At 41.3% G+C, this 19,518-nt stretch overlaps 1 protein-coding gene across 1 annotated transcript; it reads left to right on the top strand.

The window, feature by feature from the left end:
* The first annotated feature begins 10,532 nt into the window (after nt 1-10,532).
* Nucleotides 10,533-12,872, top strand: LOC147607542 (protein ASPARTIC PROTEASE IN GUARD CELL 2-like). The gene is made up of 3 exons (XM_086790769.1): nt 10,533-11,046; nt 12,005-12,184; nt 12,319-12,872. The coding sequence occupies exons 1-3, from the start codon at nt 10,533-10,535 to the stop codon at nt 12,870-12,872; spliced, it is 1,248 nt and encodes a 415-aa protein (XP_086646895.1).
* Nucleotides 12,873-19,518: the final 6,646 nt, after the last annotated feature.

The raw sequence follows: 19,518 nt of genomic DNA on the forward strand, positions 1-19,518 counted from the left end.
GATGATTGAAATTGAAGACATATGATGGCTACAATCGATAGCTAGGGATCTAGATGATCTACATGGGTTATGCCTCATGGTGAGGAACTCCTTAAGGAACTAGAGTCCACATGGGATGACTCAAGCTCAAGAACAAATAGTGATGAGGAGTCTAAAACAAACACTCCAAGAGACACCAACGTTACCACAAGAAAAATATTACTGACAACATCAAAAGAAACTACAAGGACTAGCTCCAAATTTGATACAGATTTACAATATGAGGAAAGGGATGAAGTTCTTAAAAACACTAAGGAGCATCTTCGAAAATGACAAAGACGTAAATATTATATAGCGAATCATCATAGAAGGTAGCCAAAGAGAACAACTACCACCTAATTGCTCTGGTACATGGGTGGAGTAAACTTACATCAAAAGTTTATAAATGATTGGGGAGAGAAGTTACAAAAGCTCGAGTATTGTAGGCCACCCCCAATCAATATAGCTAAGGTGAAAGTCTCTGATGAACCAAAATCAAGTCATTGAGCTAGGAGGAAACAAAATGGTGAACTCGCACAAAATGAACGAGAGGCTAAGGTTCAGCTGAAGACATCTATGTTTGGTGCACATTTGTAAAGGCCCCCATTATGAGAAGAAGCCATTCATGCATGTGTCTTTGGTGGAAACCCCAGCTTAGATACCCATGGGGTCATTATTGTGACCATTGATGGTTAGGGGTACAAGCATTTGTAGCTAGGGCTTCGATGATATAGAGAATATTCCTATAATATTCTATGAATATTCTCTATATTGTGACCAGTGATGTGGTTAAGAGATGGTTAGGGGTGCAAGTGTTAGTATTTGGGCCCAACGATATAGAGAATATTCCATAGGATATCTAGGTTCATTATTAGTGGGCGATGGATGGTTGACCACATTTTTGATACGTGAGCAGTGAGATCGCATCCATACAATGTGACCGACCGCGTTGTATACATGCATATACGTGCCTACGCACCACATGTAGCACTATATATATCCAATGCTTGTGATTATCCACACCCTTTACACTTAGTACTTCCTCCATCCAGAGTCTGTCTAGATCGCTATTTAAGCTCTACTCGAGAGTGCACGGGTGGATAGCACCATCACACTTAGTACTTCCTCCATCTAGAGTCTATCTATATCATTATCTAGCACTACTTATAGCGCATGGGTGGACAGCACCATCACATTATATTTGTTTTAAAAAAAATTAAATTCTCTATCTATTGCACTTTGTTTTGCTATCTATGTTTTCATGTGCTATATTCTTATAAGTCCATTCTCCAACTTAGAATCTTCTTGGAACCCAAGGTAATGCACTGGGGTACCCCTTAAAATCCACTGGGAAAGACTCAATTGGGTTCTAACCCAAGGTAGGGGATGAGCTAACCTAAAATCCATAGGACTTGTGCCAGTTAATATGTGCTCTAGAGGCCTGACAAAGGATATTATTTACATCTACAAAGTTTTGGCGGTTCTCAACCTCTTTAAAGAGGTAGGTCATTATGTAATCTCCGTAAAAAAATAAAGGAGCTCCTCTTAAAACCTGAGAGGTAGCCTAAAACCCTATATTCTAGTCTCCTAAGAGGCTTAAACATTGCTCACCGCCTCCTAAACAAAAAGAAAGAGGAAGGTTGCAAGGTTGAAACCTGATAGGTAGCCTAAGACCCTATATTATAGTCTCCTAAGAGGCTGAAACATTGCTCATTGCCTCCTCCACAAAAAAAAGAGGAAGGTTACAAGGGGACATCCCTAGAGCACTAAATGAGAAAGTGAAAATCTTTTACGTGCCGAGCACCCTAAATCACCACCTATGCCAACATTAAAGGTGGATCGTTGGGTATTTCCCTATCATTCTCCCAAGAATGACTTGAGGTCTAGAAAACAAACTATGATCAAGAATCTCGATACTCCAGTACAAGGGTGACAACCACAGAGTTCAAGGCTACCAAGAGTCCAAGTGGTAGTAGGTTGCGCCCAAGGATATGGATGTCTATGATTTTATTTAGCTTTCAAAGGAGGTTGGCCTGGAGTAAGTCACAAAGATAGCTATGTGCTAAGCAGCTACCCACCACAATCTTGCAAACTAATGTAGAGTACCTTAGGGAGGCTACTATTTATATGCTAGGAGCTAGAGGTCTGCTTCAAAGAAGAGGCAAGGGAGGCTACTATTTATGCTAGGAGCTAGAGGTCCGCTTTAGAGAAGAGGCAAGGGGCAGCAACCTCGGTCGGGGATGATGGAGTGCCTACCATGCAGTCCTTATAAAGGGGTGAGGACCAAAGGAAGCAGATACTTGCCAAAATGAAAGTGGCAACACAAAATCAAGGTGGATAGAGGTAGAAGTAGGGGGCACAATGAAGGCCTGGCATGGGTAGGGGGTGAAGTAGACACATGCCACAAGGGGGAGATACTAGCATACATATGGGTAGAGAATGGAGGTCAAGGGATGGCACAAAAACATGTAAACGATGGGGGTGACCACATCATGCACATGGGGGCTGAAAGCATGCATACTTATATAAGCTATAAGAGCATGTACAAGGGAGCTGAGAGCATGCATACTTATATAAACTATGAGACATGCATGCTTCCAAGCCTAACCCTACTAGTTCACAACATGAAATGGGGTTTGTTAGTAAAATTAAATTTTAAAAAAATCAAATTTATTTTTTTCGTGAAATCCAAAATTGATAAAATTTTGTGAAGTCTGCTTCATGCCGTGCAATGTACCGTGCTAGTTTACGACATGAAAGGGGGTCCATCAGCAAAAAAAACAAAAAACATCCCTGTTTGGAGGCTTTTTACTCCTAAACCATGAATCCGATGAAGGTTCTCTAGGGCTTATCGGAAAGCTGACATCGAGCTCTTCAACTTTGGTCTCAGTGTCTGAAGTCAAAATCGATCATTTTGGCCTCCGACCAGCAGCCTCAAAATTCAACCCAAAAATCGAGGCAAAAAACAATCCAAAAAGTATGAAAATTTGAAAAAAACAGCACAAAAACGATGTCGACTATTCGGGCTACTTTTTGAGGGTCTAAATGACAAAATCACGAACGACTCCAAAAATACTACAACTCTCTCATACAAAGTTTTTCAAAATTCCTTTTGAAACTCTCCAAAATGTGCCGCGAAATAGGAAAAAAAAACTTTTTTTTAAAAAAATCTCGAGACAGTGATGGAAAATAGGTTTTAGAACCTCCTCTTCCATCTGGGAAGTTACTAGCAGGCAGTTTTTTGGAAAAATATCTCTAAGAGATCGTTCACGTGCATGGAGTGCCTAAGCTAATTAGGAAAAACGGACACTCGTTTGACCCAACGAAGAGAACGCCATGCCTCTTGAGGCTACAATGGGCTGTGAGAATATAAAAAGAAAAAAAAACACAAAAACTTGTGCTTGCTCACTCATTAAGGAGCATTTAGGCAATCAGACATGGCAACGATAGAGGGATTGCGAGGGATTACATAAGGACTGAACCTGATGGCTGACATCTTCGAGCCATTGAGATCTATGCCGCAAATGCACATCCCAATACAATTGGCAGCGCCTATAACAAGCGTGTCATTGGGTTTTACCCCCCTTGTCACTTCAATCCCACCGGGCTTTGGTCCTTTACCTAACATCTCTACAAATCCTATAGATACCAACTCTTTTCTGGATGCCCACACCTTCGACACAAATCCTATAGATACCAACTCTTTTCTGGATGCCCACACCTTCGACACACTGACTAGTCTAGAAATGGAGGTAGTCCAAGGACTGAGTGAGTTTCTCCCAACAAGAGCACTCACATATGGCCTCAGTGACTCATATAGAAATACGACTGTACAAATTTCCAAAATCATGGGAAGATACGACGGAACAACAGATCCTATTCAATTCATACAAATGTTTGAATAGAGATGTGAAGCCTTTGGAAACCCAAACTACCCCCACGAAGGTGCATGTGTTGAACTTATGCTTAGAGGGAAAAGCTAGTTAATGATTCATCACATTGATGCTGGTGATCAAGACCAACTTCAGAACCTTGAAAATAGCCTTTATCCACAGTTTTTCAAGACCCTCATTGGTGGAGTGCAGTAAAAGAACTCTATTCAATTGAGCACAAACCACACGAAACCATTAGAGATTTTATCCTTCAAATAAAACTCTTGGACTTATTATGTGAGTCATGGGAGAAATTAAACGATTCTCAATTGAAGAGATGCTTCATGATGATGGACTTAAAGAAAAACATCTTACATAACTTGATCATTGTATCCAACCTGGAAACATTCAAGATTCCATGTTGTAAAGAAGCGGTATGTTTAGATAACATGCTGGAAGATGACATGCTACGAGATATTCCTCATCTAAACCAAGTGAAGCAATGGCAAAAGAAAGATCGATCTCAGAATTGTCATTTCTCGAATTCTATGTAGCCTTGCTTAAAAGCTTTCAATCAAGAAAATGAGCTCCTTCAAAACCAAACATCTTTAATGCCTCTACAAGTGAGGAACGAAATGCCTTCTGTTGAGTACAATCACTCTACGACCATCCCAATCCCCATTGTGCATACAAGGCATCTATTTTTTGTATTGCATATATTGTAAAACCTTTGATCGTGATACTAAAAAGTGTCCCACTTCATCCACAATTGACCCAAAACCTCCATCTCCCGTGCACCAAACAGAAATAGTCCAAAGGGTAGAAACTGCTTAGGAAGCAGTTAATCAAACTCTTCAGTGTTTCTATTGTAATGTTTTGATATATTTGGAGGCCAATATGATGCTCAATCGGGATGCTATTGATATATGTACTTCATGGGGAGTGTGTATCACATGATGCTATGTTTTAGTGGTTTTTCAAAGATCATTACATGATATTAATAAGCTCTTAATCATGGCTATGCTCTCTTAGTGATGAGGAGGAGGAGCTAGCGTTTTTTCTCCTTCAAAGAGCGTGATGGAAGTTATACCCTCCTCTCTCCCTCGGCTCCCCCCCCTCTCTCTCTCTCTTTATCTATCTCTTTCTTGCTGATCATCTCTCTCTCTCTCTCTCTCTCATAGACACATATGCTTGCAAAGAGGTAGAAAGAGAAGGCTAAAACACACCCCAGGTTGGGAACTAGCAAATATTATATTTAAATTCAATTCTAAAAAAAATAAAAATTTCGACTGTTATTTCGATGTTTATTCCGACGACTTTTTCCACGCTTATTTCGATGCATTTTTCCACGCCTATTTCGATCCCTATTTCAACGCACATATCGACGAGGTGACCAGGCGTGTAAACTAAGCATCGAAAAACAATGATTCTCTTGTAGTGATATTATCTAGGACTGATAACACATTTTTACGACCCATAAAAGCCCCCACATTGCCCGCCACACAAACATGACTATGCCACCATTTTCGAAGCATGTAGCAATGTCGTGGTAGTCTTTTTTGCGACAATCAACAAAGCTCAAATATGGCATAAGCAAGTACAAAAGAGAATAAGCTTTAAGACTGCACATAACAAAAAACTAGCAGACCAAAAACACATCAAGTTAAGAAAGCGTTCAAATAGAACTCACTATAGATCGATGGCTTTGACGTTGCACCATCCACAACTACAAGCTCTTCCAAAACACTACCTGATTGTTTTTGGGTGTTGTTGACACGAACAACAACAAAAGCAAGTGTGATTTGATGGTGCCTGGCACCATTGGAGTGCAATGCTTGAGCCTCTAAGAAAGGCCTAATCTTGGCCTCAGGGAAAAAGGTTAGGTGGACATCAAAAGACTCAACTTTGATAATTAAATTGGTAGCATCTAAGTGCAATGAAATTAAAGACGTTCCCCTATCAGCTTTATTTTTATGCTTTACCGATGCACCTTCAACTCTAATATAGTCACCTACCCAAAGCTTATCTATTTAGTGGGAGATATAGAGATCTAGTATTATGAGCATGATAGTGTCTACACTAGCCTTGTCTACAAGGTCAAGCTTAAAGTAGCGAGTATACTTAGCTTCTTGAGTGTTTTGCTTGTACGTGCCATAGCGGTTTAGCACATTCCCTTCAAAAACAAAGCAAGAGTTGCTTTCTAAAAATTATGAAATAAGCAATAGAGGTGGTGCAGCATGGAAAAAATGGTACATGTATCAGCATAAAATCATCACAAATTACATTAAATCAAGGGTAACCAATTTGTACGGAAATGTCAGGAGTATCAAACCATCTCCGAATTGCAATCTGAAGTTATAGGGATCTGTATTATTTGGTTAATTTGAAGTTATAAGGATCTGTATTAGGTTAATTTGAATCCTCAATTGCACCAAAATACAGTGATTAGCACTTTTTAATAATTGATTAGCAAATTAATCCTCTATTTTGTGTGCAGAAAAGAGAGTATGTGGGGAGCTCAGATCTGAGGCCCTAGAGTTCAAATGAGCTCAAATGCTTTCAAAACCATCAATAGCAATTAGTCTAGTAGAGGATTAAGCCAAGAAACACAAGATTTGACCAAACATTGAATTCTTAATCTTTGTTTTACTAAAGTCACTTGCAGATTTGATGATGAAGAGCTTGGATCTCACTGTAGACTTGATCAAATCAAAATTCGACTCCACCAGCTTGTAGAGAATGCTTGGAAACCCCTGGGGCTAAGAGGAATTAGACCCATTGCAACTAGAGAAGAAGAGATGTCAATTTTCCTCAGAAAAAAAGGTGCCTGCAAATCAGCAAAAAACAGCAGCTATGCTTGGCGGTTTGGAGAAATTTCTTGATGAGTTGAATTGTGGGGAGTATAGCTATGTTGGGATAGAAGCATTTCCCTTAATGTTTCTCGTGGAGGGAGATCAAGCCCCTCCACTGGCTGGGGGTGCAAAGGTTAGTTGAAAAAGAGGTGAAAATATTAATTTTCTACTAATCCTAATTAGCTAAGTATAGCAAGATAATGGGCTCACAAATTGATGGATTCTAGGCTAGGCTTTGATACCATGTTGAAATTACAGCAATGTGATGAGCTATGGTGGATCAAATGCTAGAATTAATATCATTAACAAAGAGATTAGATGATAATTAAGATGTGATTAGTGAGCAATTAACTGATATCCTAACGTAGGCATGGATAATCAAGAACCAGCAAATTCTCATTGGGCCAATGCCTCAATTTATATAGTTTACATCCAAGCATCTAATCCCACTGATTTCTCCTTGATTCACTCCACGTCTTTTTCTTGATTCTCTCCACCTCTCCCAAAATATCTCCACCTCTCCACCTCCCCCAAAGAATATCTCCACACCTCCTAAATCTCCTCATGCTACCCTTTATTCTCTCCCAGTAGATTCTTCTCACCTTTTCAGAGGTTCTCTCACATTTACAGATTCTCTTTTATAGTCTCTAGCCAAGGGCTTGTTCCCGCACACACCTTATTCACTTGTATATTTCAACACTTTCATGGCAAGTGAAGTTGAGTATCTTGATTCACATTGTGGGTGAAAATGGTAGTAGAGTGGACCCAAGGAAGGTGGAATGTGTGAAGAGTTTGCCTATACCTAAGAACATCATTCAACTAAGGGGATTTTGAGGGCTTTTTTCATTCTATCAAAGGTTCATTGATACGTATTCTCACATAGCAGCTCCATTGACCGACAAGTTGAAGAAGGAGGCATTCTTTTGGGATGCAACAGCCCATAAACATTTTGAAGAGTTGAAGAGAATGCTTACTTCCGCCCCAATTTTGGTATGCGTGGATTTCACCAAGCCTTTCACTATTAGAGGAGCAGATGCACGTTAAAGAGGTATTGCTGCCGTGTTGTATCAAGACCATGGGGTAATTGCTTTTGAAAACAATAAAATTGATGACAAAGAGAAGGAGAGGCATGTTTATGAGTGCTATATTACATGCAATCAAGAAATGGCATCACTATTGCTTTTAAAAACAATAAAATTGATTACAAAGAGAAGGAGATGCATGTTTACGATCAAGAGATGAGTGCTATATTACATGCAATCAAGAAATGGCATCACTATCTCTATGGAAGCAAGTTTTATGTGAGAAGTGATGATAGGCTTTTCAAGTATTTCCTTTCTCAACCAAAGCTCTCACGCAAGGAAAGGAGATGGTTAGAAACCCTTTAAAATTATGATCAAAACATCACAACAAGTTCAGCTATGATTATTCTAGCAGTAGAATATCACAACAAACTCTGCTATTGGTTTACTTCAACACTGTTGGCTTGAGCACAAGACGGTTACCCTTTAGGTCACAACAAGATACATAAAGAAACCTAAACTATATGTCAAATATTGACATGTCTTTCACAAACAAGCTCATGATAGATGTGATTACAATGTAAGAGCTTTGATATAAACATCACGACAAGAGAATACCAAAAGTTCAAAAGATGAGACCAATGTAACGCTGCACACTATCACAACAAATTACAAGATTTCACTTTTCAAAGTAGGTAAATTTGAAAAGTAGGTGATAGTTGAAACAGGCCAAGTGGTCAAACCCATAAATAAGTCAAAGCACACGTACAAGGCGTAGGTAACTTTGGAGACTAACCCACCATGCAAGGCTCAAAGCAAAAGATGCCAATTGAGATCTAACACAGTGGTGACTTGATTCCTTCACTGCTCTGCGAACATCACCAACATGTAGCACACTGAAAAGCAACGACAGCTCCACCACACAAGTAAAAAACCCGTTCACATGCACTCAAAACAACCTGCATATTAGTAAAATATAAAAGAAGTCAAAAAGTTCATACAAATGTGACCACATTCATACATGCCACATGAAGAAAACATTAGAGCTAATGCAAAGCATGCACCTCTCTCTCTCTCTACCTGTCTGTCTCACTCATACAACATTAATAAAAGTTTGTAAATAAGCACTGCATGCATTCACCTAATCACACACACACATGCACACACTGCACACATGACACATATAGTTGAAAACACATGCATGCAAAAGCATGCAGGTCATGCAAGCATGCAACTCTATTTCTCTCTGACTCCCTCTCTCTTTCTCTCTCTCATGCAACATTAAAATGAGTGTGCATTAAAATGAGTGTGCAGGGCTTGCTCTCTCTCTCATATAGTATCTCAATCCCTCCAAAGCATGCAGAGCTCTCTCTCTCTCTCTCTCCCCCATTCAGCATTAACACGGATATGCAGGGACCCGCGTACCTGTAGGTCTTCCTGTCTCACTTTCCTTGTCTTATACAACATACAACAACCCATCACAACCACAAAATAATAGTCTGCACAGACGATGCCACATACCTGCAAGCACAAGCCAAAACTTTGGACAGGCGGCACACAGCCGTCACACACCCATAAAACGTCATGCAATGAAATAGCAAGTCCAAGGTAGAATCACCTCTGCAAGTGGAATGTATGTGAGCAACTCATCTCCATATAAAGCAGCCAGCAGAGGATGTGTAGAGATCATACCCGTAATTAGTGTATACGCCGCCCACCAAGACCCTACAACCACACACTCGAAATGTACCAAACACGGGTCAAAAACCATGGCCCACGTAATAAAAGGCGCAACACCTGTAGCACCACCTGTAGAGATCATACCCGTAATTAGTGTATACGCCACCCACCAAGACCCTACAACCACACACTCGAAATGTACCAAACACGGGTCAAAAACCATAGCCCACGTAATAAAAGGCGCAACACCTGTAGCACCACTTGTAGAAGGCGAAGCTTCCAGCAGGCCAAGTATGGCCCACACACCAAGGGCGCCGCACTACACGACCTCTAAGGTCCCCACGCGAAGAATTGGCGTACAAAGCCACTCAACATACCTAGCCGAAACCCTACATCTCACACTACATACGCCAAGGCCCACATGCTAAGATGTAGAGAAGCACTTGTAGCCGCACTAACCTGCACACGTGGCATAATGACCATGCACAGGCCCACGTGGCGGGCTGGGGCAGCAAGGCAACCCCTCATACCCACCACTAAGGCCTTTGCCATGGGCATGCCAAAAACTAGAGGAGTCTAATGATAAGGAAGGCGCTCCCTTCGTTGGGTACAGGTTGTTCATTGGCCGGCAGAGTGTTAAGAATGCTAGCATGTGTTAAGCAATGTTACGAAGCTGCTGGAATCTGGAGATATGAACAAGGTCTTGACAGCATAAAATATTTAGAGCACAGATTAAATAAGGGTCCGCGCGCATATGCTCTGCTCGATTCTTTATACCCAAAAGGGTAGCAGGCTGTAGCTTGATGTGTGCAGCTATATATATATATATTCAAGCCGTGGCCGTTCATAAATATAACGACGTAAGGTCGTTTTTAACCGCATTAAGTACTTATAAGTAGGGTATATTAAGGGCTCCATTTACTGATTTAGAAGAAGATATGAGCTCTACCATGGCTCCTACCGATCACAGCTTGCAGCTCCTCCGTCTTATAATGCTCTGCTTCTTGTTGATGATGAGTGCGCAGTACATGTCCACAGCCGATGGGAGGAAGCCATTGATATAGCCCAGAGCTGCTGCCTCTCTAGATATGGCGCTTGGGCGGAGCAACAGCTCAGGAGGTGGTGGAGGTTCAGCTAGGAGGTTTCCAAGGATGGGCGTGAATCACGTGTTCGACCAGCATTCTCCCCTCCGCCCAGCCAACTGCGACGATGTGTGTGTGTCACGGCTGAGAATGGAGAGGTTGGCCCGGCGCTTCAACAGATCATCATCATCATCATCGCATGATCAGCATCATGACAGCGCCCACGTCGAGTCGAACGACCCGTATGGCCAAGTGACCACCGCCTACACGAGGGGCGGCTCGGTCTCGGAATACTACGTGGAGCTGAGCCTGGGCGTTGCTCCGGGCACCGGCACCTCCCAACCCATTCTCATGCTTGTGGACACCGGCAGTGACCTTCCCTGGATCCAATGCAAGCCCTGCAACCCATGCTACCCAGAAGCCTTTCCCGTTTACGACCCTGTCCAGTCCACCACCTTCTCCCTTCAAGTCCAAGGCGACGATTACTGCAACCTCGTCCAAAATGTCAACATCGGACAAGGTGCATTACTTCCCCTATTCTGAGGTAGAGGTCTTGCATTACTTTGGATTAAAACTGCAGGTTGGATAGAGGGTCTACCTTTGGGATTTCCCTGATTTTGGCGGATAGAACCCTGATTACTCTGGAAGGAAGGGACTGGAGTTTGGAATCTAGACCCCTGATTTCCTTGCCCTGAAAACCTTGATCCAAAAGGAGTTGGGCAATCCATATTGCGATGTCCAAATCCTTGATAGTTATAGCATTTCACTCTCTTGTTCAAGGGTGGAACTTCTGAATTTGAAGTCTAGGAGATTGAGTTTTGGGAAAAGGACATTTCTTCCATTTTGGAACTTCCCATATCCTGGGTTTGACCCTGATATCTCTTAGGTGGAGGAAGGTTAGAATTACCATCTGGGAATAAAAACCTTTTGAAAGGTGACGGTGCTGGCTTTGGCAGGACTTTGACATCAAAGGCTTTGGTGAAATCTTTCGCCATTCTTACTGCTTCGGCCTTTGAGATAGGTTTAGCATTCTTGACTAAAGTATCCAATGGCTCGTTCATTCCCCGAATGAACCTAGCCATCAACTGCTCTTCATCCAATTGAGGGGAATATTTAAGGAAAAGGGCAAAAGCCTGATGGTACGCTTCAATTGTCCGGTTTTCCTGCTTTAGTTCCAAGAACTCATTCATCTTAGTTTCAAGAAAGCCTGGGGAACAAAACCTCTTTCTGAGGTAAGCCTTGAGATCCGTCTAGGTTTGGGTATTTCGGTCGAGACGGCTTGTCTCGCAGTGGTTTCTCCATGCCACTCTAGCTGTACGACGCAAGCCACTGCTTCTATGCTACTAGCTATGGTGATGGAACCACGTCTGCTGGATCTATCTGTAGAGAGCAGCTCACCTTTTGGGACGCGTCCACCAGTCCCCCAAGTGTCGTCAGCATACAGAACGTAGGGTTTGGCTGCGGTGTGAATAATGTAGCCGGTCTGGGCACTGACTCGTCTAGGATTCTCGGTCTAGGCTATGGGCGGAGCTTGTCATGGACAGAGCAGTTCTACGTCGGCCTCCAAGATTTCCCAGCCGTTTTCTCCTTCTGCTTCGCATCGATCGGCTCTCCGCCCAACTCTGGCTGGCTCGAGTTTGGCGATGGCGTATATCCATGTAAGTTGTTTTTCCCAATCCCACGTTCTTGCAATCGTCGATACTAGCTATGATGTATATATGAAGGGATCTGCATGCTATACCCTTAGAATTTACCTTTTTCCTAACATTGGAATTCTTTTGATGTGCCACAGCGGTCCAATACTACGAGAACGAATTGCTAGAAGATGGATATGCCGTGTTCTATTACCTAGATATAGTGGATATTTTGGTGGCAGGCCAAAGTGTAGGTGTCCCAGCTGGGACGTTCGACATCAACCCCAATGACCAGTCGGGCGGTGTAATTGTTGACTCGTCTGACATGCTCTCCATCATAGACACAGCAGCATACATACCCTTCAAGGATGCATGGAGAACAGCCATGCAGCCTCTGCTTGGCAATTGGGACCCAAGCGCCACCCCAGGCTCACCTGGTCTTGACACATGCTGGGATTACCCTACAGCCATCGCCTTGCCTGCAATCTCTTTTGTCTTTGCAGATGGTTCGCTTTTTACATTAAGCAATGACGCAAGTGGACTTGCCTATACCTCCAACAATGGAAATCCCCGCATGTGTTGGCCTTTTCTTCAAAAGCAGCCAGGTGACACACCTGCTACCATGGTCATTGGTTCTGTTAGCTTGCACAACAACCAAGTTATCTTTGACATTGAGAATGACATCTTTGCGTGGGCTTACAACCAGTGTTAAAGTTGCTACTACATGACACATTGAGGCGCAGTATGGATCTCTGTGTTTTTTTGTTTTTCCCAAAGTAAAAGCTTGTCTTGCTGCAGAGCCACTTATTCCCTACTACAATCATGAAGATGAGGACTACTAATGACATATTTCCATTGTAACGGTTGAGGGATTACCTTTTCCCTATGCCATTTCTTACAATAACAAGATATTATCTCTTGCAATAACAAGATATTATCTCCTAAATCCACGTTAGGTGAGTTTATGAATAGGGATTGTAAAATTGACATTGATAAGGAACACTCATTGATATGGTCTTAGAACCTCTTATTATTAGGTTTATGAAAAACTTTAAACCTTGAGATTTTTTTTATAATTGTTACAATGTTGGATATCACAATGCTCTAGGTCCTCACTTGCTTGTACAGCTATGTCCTCATGGCATCCAAGTGCGGGCTATACATGACAGACTCCCAGTCTCTCAAGTTCGTCCTTGTTCGTGCCTGTGTGTCTGTGTCCTGGAGCTTCTTCTACAACATCCAACATAAGCTTTTTGGATCCCTTGTGTTGTTTGAGTCTAGAACATGCATAAAATAGTCTCTTCAAAAAGTTCGAAAATAAGGTTTCTTATGAGAGTACACGTGTTGGTGCCATCACCTTGACTTCTTTTTATTCAAGATGTGCACACATGACCCTTATGCACACATGTACAAGATCATAGGCCATCGTCATGATATCAATCTCCCCTAGTTGATAGTGTAGGTTCTAAATTCTTGTGATAAATTACCCCATTGGTTGCTTCTCCATTAGAAAGCTTCTTAGAGGCAAGTTGATTTTCCCAAGGTTTTAAATCCTTGTCTAACTAGCGGTATCATACTTGTTTCTTAGAATCAGCTAAGCTTCTAAAGTTGTGAATACATGATGAAGTGCTATAATAAAATCATTAACAATGTTGAGGGTCCGCAACCCTTCGCCTCCAAGCTAATTCAATGGCAAGTTCTAGCAAAAATGCTTGTATTAGATCTTGTGGATCCAAAATTGGTACCCAGTATGAAGGCAAGTTTACCTTTATTTTCAAATTCTAGAAGGTGTAGTTGGTTTTACATAGCTCTCCTTTATTTCCTAATAATGGTGGTGGTCAAGCACTTAGGGATATATAAACTATAAGGTGAGCTATTTATATAGTCCTATTTAACACACAATGCCTTGCTAAAGATTCTTGCCTATTTAATATATTGTATAAAAGTAAAACATGTGTGTTAACACAAATAGCATGATTTTTGTAGAGAACAAGATTGAGCAAGATAGGCTATGGAGAATAAAGTAAATACAAAACCAAGATCACATGCAAGTCTTCACACTAGTGTGCTCTATGAGGAAGCTTAGATTACAATCTATAAAGACATTAAGATAGAGTTTATGTGTATGTGAATCAAGGGTACACATGCAATGAAGATAGATCTCAAGACTGATAATCTAAAAGATGGATGTTGATGCTATATATAGCATACCTACGTAACCCTAGGCTTCAACCTATATATAGCGTACCTACCTAACCCTAGGCTTCAACCTATATATATCTTTCTATAGTGTATATTCCATACACTTTTGGGAGCTATTGTTGGTGTATTGTGTCTCTCTCTTTCTCCTTGGATCAACATGGTATCAAGGCACGGCGAAGCTATGGTCGCTGCTAAAGCTAGGGCCAAGGGGTTCATACCAACCAATGGACCAATCCAAAGCCCTAGCCTGAGACATGCTATTGCTCTTGAAGATGAAGAGGTGCCTAATGCCTCCCTTGAAGTACCTCCACTACTCCCTTGAAGTACCTCCACTACTCCCTTGTAGTACCTCCATTCGGCTTTCTTTCTATGCCGAGAATGTTCCGTTCCTATGCCCGTGTCAGAAGACTCCTTGCCTTCCTCTTGCTCCTGCTTTACAGAATCTCTCCGCCATAGCTAGGCTTGTAAGCTTAAGAAACATAGGTCGCTCACCATGACTTTGATAATTAAGGTGTATATCTACAAGCTTGTTGTATAAATATATCTGCGCGACGGGGATGTTGATGAATAGATTAAAGAGAGGAAAAAGCACATCCCTGGCTAGGACAGTGATGAAAAATTGGTAAAAGTTATGTGGCTATATTAGCGATAGTCAAGGACAAAAGCTTCCTGACTATGGCGATAGCCGAGGATAGAAATTTCATGACTATGGCGATGTACTATGCCACATTGAGGGGTAGTATGTATCTGTGTGTGTTTTATTTCCAAAGTAAACACTTGTCTTGCACGGTCACTTATTCCCTACCATCATGAAGATCCATCATGAAGATGAGAACTAATAATGACACATTTACAATGTAAAGGTTAAGGGATTACATTTTCCCTTTGGTATTTCTTACAATAGCAAGATATTATCTCTTACAATAACAAGATATTATCTCTTACAATAACAAGATATTATCTCCTAAATCCACATTAAGTGAGTATATGAATAGGGATTGTAAAATTGACATAATGAAGACTCATTAATATGGTCTTAGAACCTCTTATTAAGTTTATGAAAATCTTTAAACTTTGAGAATTTTTTATAATTGTTACAATTTTGGATATCACAATGCTCCACCCTAATTTTGTATTGGCCCTGGCTAGATCATGTTTATACATCTCTCAATATTAGGAGTAGCCATGGTTGAGCATCCCAAGTTCCTGTTACATCCCTATAACCATACATGATAGTAGCTAAGGAGGCTAGATGGTCTAGAGTTAGTCAGATTTGGTAGGTTGTCAAGTACTCTACATGCTATAGCGGACCATTATCCCTTAATATTCCACACATAAAATTTCCTCTTGGACACTCTAACTTAAAACTCTTTGCATGGGTTAACAAGTAGTGTTGTTAAAGTTGCTACATGCGACACTGAGGGGTAGTATGTATGTGTGTGTTCTTTTCCGACGTACAAACTTGTCTTGCATGGCCACTTCTTCTTTGCTACCATCATGAATATGACGACTAATAATGACACATTTCCATTGGAAAGGTTTAGGGATAACCTTTTCCCTTTGACATTTTTCACAATAAAAATAAGATATTGTCTCCTAAATGCACAAATGAGTTTCCATTGGAAAGGTTTAGGGATTACCTTTTCCCTTCGGCATTTCTTACAATAATAAGATATTGTCTCCTAGATCCACAAGTGAGTTTATGAATAGGCACTATAAAATTTACATGGATAATGAAGACTCGGTTAACCTCTCATTAGGTTTATGAAAATCTTTGAACTTTGGGAAATTTTTATGATTGTTACAATGTTGGATATCACAATGCTCCACCCTCATGTAGTGTTTGGGATATCACAATGGTCCACTCTTGGACACTATGATTTTACATTACGAGGCCCAAGATTATCCAAGATAACCATGGGAGGTGGGAAAAATACACTATAGTGGTCTCTAGTACATCTTTCAAAATGAGTCAATTCTACACTAGTAAGGATGGCACTAACTATGATCGTGGACCTACACGGTCACAAGGCCTGGATACCTTCTTCACACCCACCATCGTTTGATGCTAATGGAAAGCTTAATTGAACCAATTATCCTCTCTCCAATTTTTGGCTCTAGGATATCCTCCTATGAATTTTGGTACATTGTCATTGGGGATGATGTTTAGTCCCCCCCTCCCCCGCCCAACAAGAAATGAAAACCCCAAACCACTTACTAGAAACCTCATCCAAGCGTGGAGACAAATAAATGCAAAATCTCTACCCACCAATATACTAGTAGGAAGGGAGATAGTGTGCTAACATGTCTCCACATCTACAAAGACAAACCTCAAATTCCTCAAGGATATGCAATCTTTAAAATCAACCTCAATAGGAAAGTCTAAAAGAAGGTGAAGTGATGCAGGTGTTTCTCACCATAATCAAAGATCCTTATGACTAGATGGCTAGCACCATAAGTGTTCATGACCAGATGGCTATCGACATAAGTGTTATCTCCCCAGATATTGCTTATTTTATATCTAAGGTTATTACTATCCAAATGTCAGCATATTTTTGTTACATCTTTAAATATTGGTGTCAAGATTATCCTCTTATATTTTGAAGAGTTTACCTTATTACTTTGTTTGGGATGAGAAAATACGTATGCAAAGTTGTATTGATGGTAACCAAAATTTATTCCGCTGATAAAAAGAAGATTTAGTGTGAGGATTTAACCCTTCAAATAAGAAGAAAAAGGTTGAATGCTTTTACTATAACTATAAAAAACACAGCTAGAAACATCTAGGGGATGGAAAGCTTTGCATTCTTAAGGCCAAGCAAGAATCAAGTCATGCTATAAAAAAGGGTTTATCATTGCCATTAAATAAGTGCAATGAGACAACTAATATTATTACACATGATGTGTTAAGCTCACCCTAACGTGTCGTGGGAAGTTGCTAATCTGCTGAGCTTGAGCTATGCTCAAGAGCTCAACCATAGCCACTCGTCACTGCCCTCCTCCCACACTTGTTGTCACACCAAGGGCAGTTGCTCTATCGAACTGGTCGTGACACCTCTCTCGACGCGGGAAGATCGTGTAGGATCTCTGTGGATGACAATTATGAGGTATCCTAATCACTCAAGCTAGAGGGAGAGAAGAAGCAAAAGAGAACAAGTGATTAGCACTAATCACTCCCAAACTCTAACCCTAACCCTAAGCACACCACACATGCTAGATTAGAGTTTCAAGAGAGAGGGAGAGAGAACACTCCAGTTATATTACACAAATGGGAGAATCCCTTACAAACAAGAGAAATTAGATTTTATAGTTTCAAGCCTTTTCCCACTAGGCCGCAACGGGAGTAAGTGACTTGAGGTTCCCTAAACATAGTTACAAAGCGTTTCTCTATGGTTTGGCCAACTAACCAAGATCCTCTTGTCTGTCCTATGAAGCGCAATGCTTGGGAGCATCTTTAGGGCATTTCTCTCATTAAATAATGGGATTTACAATATAGTGCAAGTGCCCATTACATAAGGTGCGGACATAGTTATCGTAGGAATGTGTTAACCAATATGTCATTAACATACTCTCCTTCTAAACTCAATTGCATCCTCTTGATCGGTAAGAGGTTGTCGAGGCATGCTAGGCAATATCGCACTTGGCTCGGTCTCGTGTCTCTCCAAAAATGAGAGGGGGCGAGGGAGTTAGTAAGATGGAAAGAAGTTAGTGGAGTACTAGCGATTAAGTATCCAGCTAGTCTTATTGGCTCTTATGAGCTGGCTTGCTTGTAGGGGACTAGTAGTGCTATTTATTTTGTTTTTGGTATGTTATATTTTTTGTCGCCTTTGCAGTTAAAGACGGGACATCCTCTTTAGAGTCAGAGTACTTGAATGAGTAGACTTAGCATAGAATACTTTATGACCACTATCCAAAGGGTAGGCGGTATTATTAAGGAGGGGTTAGGAAAACAATGGTGTTTAGTAAGCAAGTGGCGAGAGAGGAATTTCAGACAGACAAGGAGGCAATGCACATGGAAACTGCTTGCACTCCAAGATGTTATATGTTGATGGCGATGTACATGAAGATCTAGCATCTTGTCAAGATATTGTAATGGGTATCTTGGCTCTCATGGATGTTGAGTTATCGGGTTGCAATGTTCTCTCTTTTTCTTTTTGTGGGTTGTCTTCTTCTGTCATTGTAGTTCATGGAGAACTGGGATCCTTTGTTGCTGATATGAGTGGTAGTAGATGGTGAGGATCCAAATGTGTTGAGCACAAGAAGAAGTTATGGGTAGGATGGATTAGGCTTGAAGCACAATTATTCAGGTGAAGTGGGGGTGATTAAGAAGTTCTAGGCAATGGGTCGTACCATTGATGAGGCTTGCCCCCACTATGGTTGCCCCATCTAGAGGTGGACGTGGATGGCAGTTGTTGATGAGGCTTTGTGCGGTGTGTATGCATAGGATAGAGCCTTGTAAGAGTTGAAGATGTTGCTCATGGGCAATCGAAAATGTTTGCATGTGGTCCTAATCACCTAGATACTCATAATCACCTAGAGACTCATTTTTTTATTTTTTATTTTCCTTTTTACTTTTTTGGGCCTCACGTGGGTGAGGATTTACATGTGCTTATTGGTCAGCACCCCTAAAGAGGGTTTTGCACTAATTAGCCCATTTGGGTAGATTTGTGATCTTACCCTTGAGTTTATCTTGACTGGTTGGATAAGCTCTTACATTTGTAGCATTGTCCCTTGGGCAAATGGAGCAATTTTGTGCCCATGGGTTGGGTGTTGGACAATCTGTAGGATTTATTTGATGAAGAGGGAACTTGCTTGCTTGTGGGTTGCCAAACCATCTATGTTGATGGGACAGGTACCAACTTGGTTGGTTTCTTCTAGGCCAATTGTTGAGGGGTATGATGTGGGATCCAAATGATGGAATTGCCATCGTGAAAACCTTGGGCTTCCTTAGAGGCTTTTGGGCACCTGTCATTGAGTGATGAAGGCCCATGGTTGACGAGGATTCTTGGTTTTTTGTGGATGAGGCCTTCATCTAGGAGTAGGTTGTCGATGCTGAGGATAGGCTTTTGATTGTGGCTTGGGGAGCCATAGGTGTGTGTTGTCTTCATGGAACCCTTGATCTTAGAGCACATTGGTAGAGGCACCCAATGTTTGGC

This window comes from Cibotium barometz, chromosome 55, assembly GCF_041138505.1.
Source record: "Cibotium barometz isolate CiBa-2024 chromosome 55, ASM4113850v1, whole genome shotgun sequence".
Taxonomy (NCBI): Eukaryota; Viridiplantae; Streptophyta; class Polypodiopsida; order Cyatheales; family Cibotiaceae; genus Cibotium; species Cibotium barometz.

What these genes read in the sequence shown, in the direction of transcription:
- LOC147607542 (XM_086790769.1), top strand. Translation starts at nt 10,533, where the DNA reads ATGGCGCTTGGGCGGAGCAACAGCTCAGGAGGTGGTGGAGGTTCAGCT. An exon ending in AAATGTCAACATCGGACAAG is followed by an intron (nt 11,047 to 12,004) that starts GTGCATTACTTC and finishes TGAATAATGTAG; the next exon opens with CCGGTCTGGGCACTGACTCG. An exon ending in TGGCGATGGCGTATATCCAT is followed by an intron (nt 12,185 to 12,318) that starts GTAAGTTGTTTT and finishes GATGTGCCACAG; the next exon opens with CGGTCCAATACTACGAGAAC.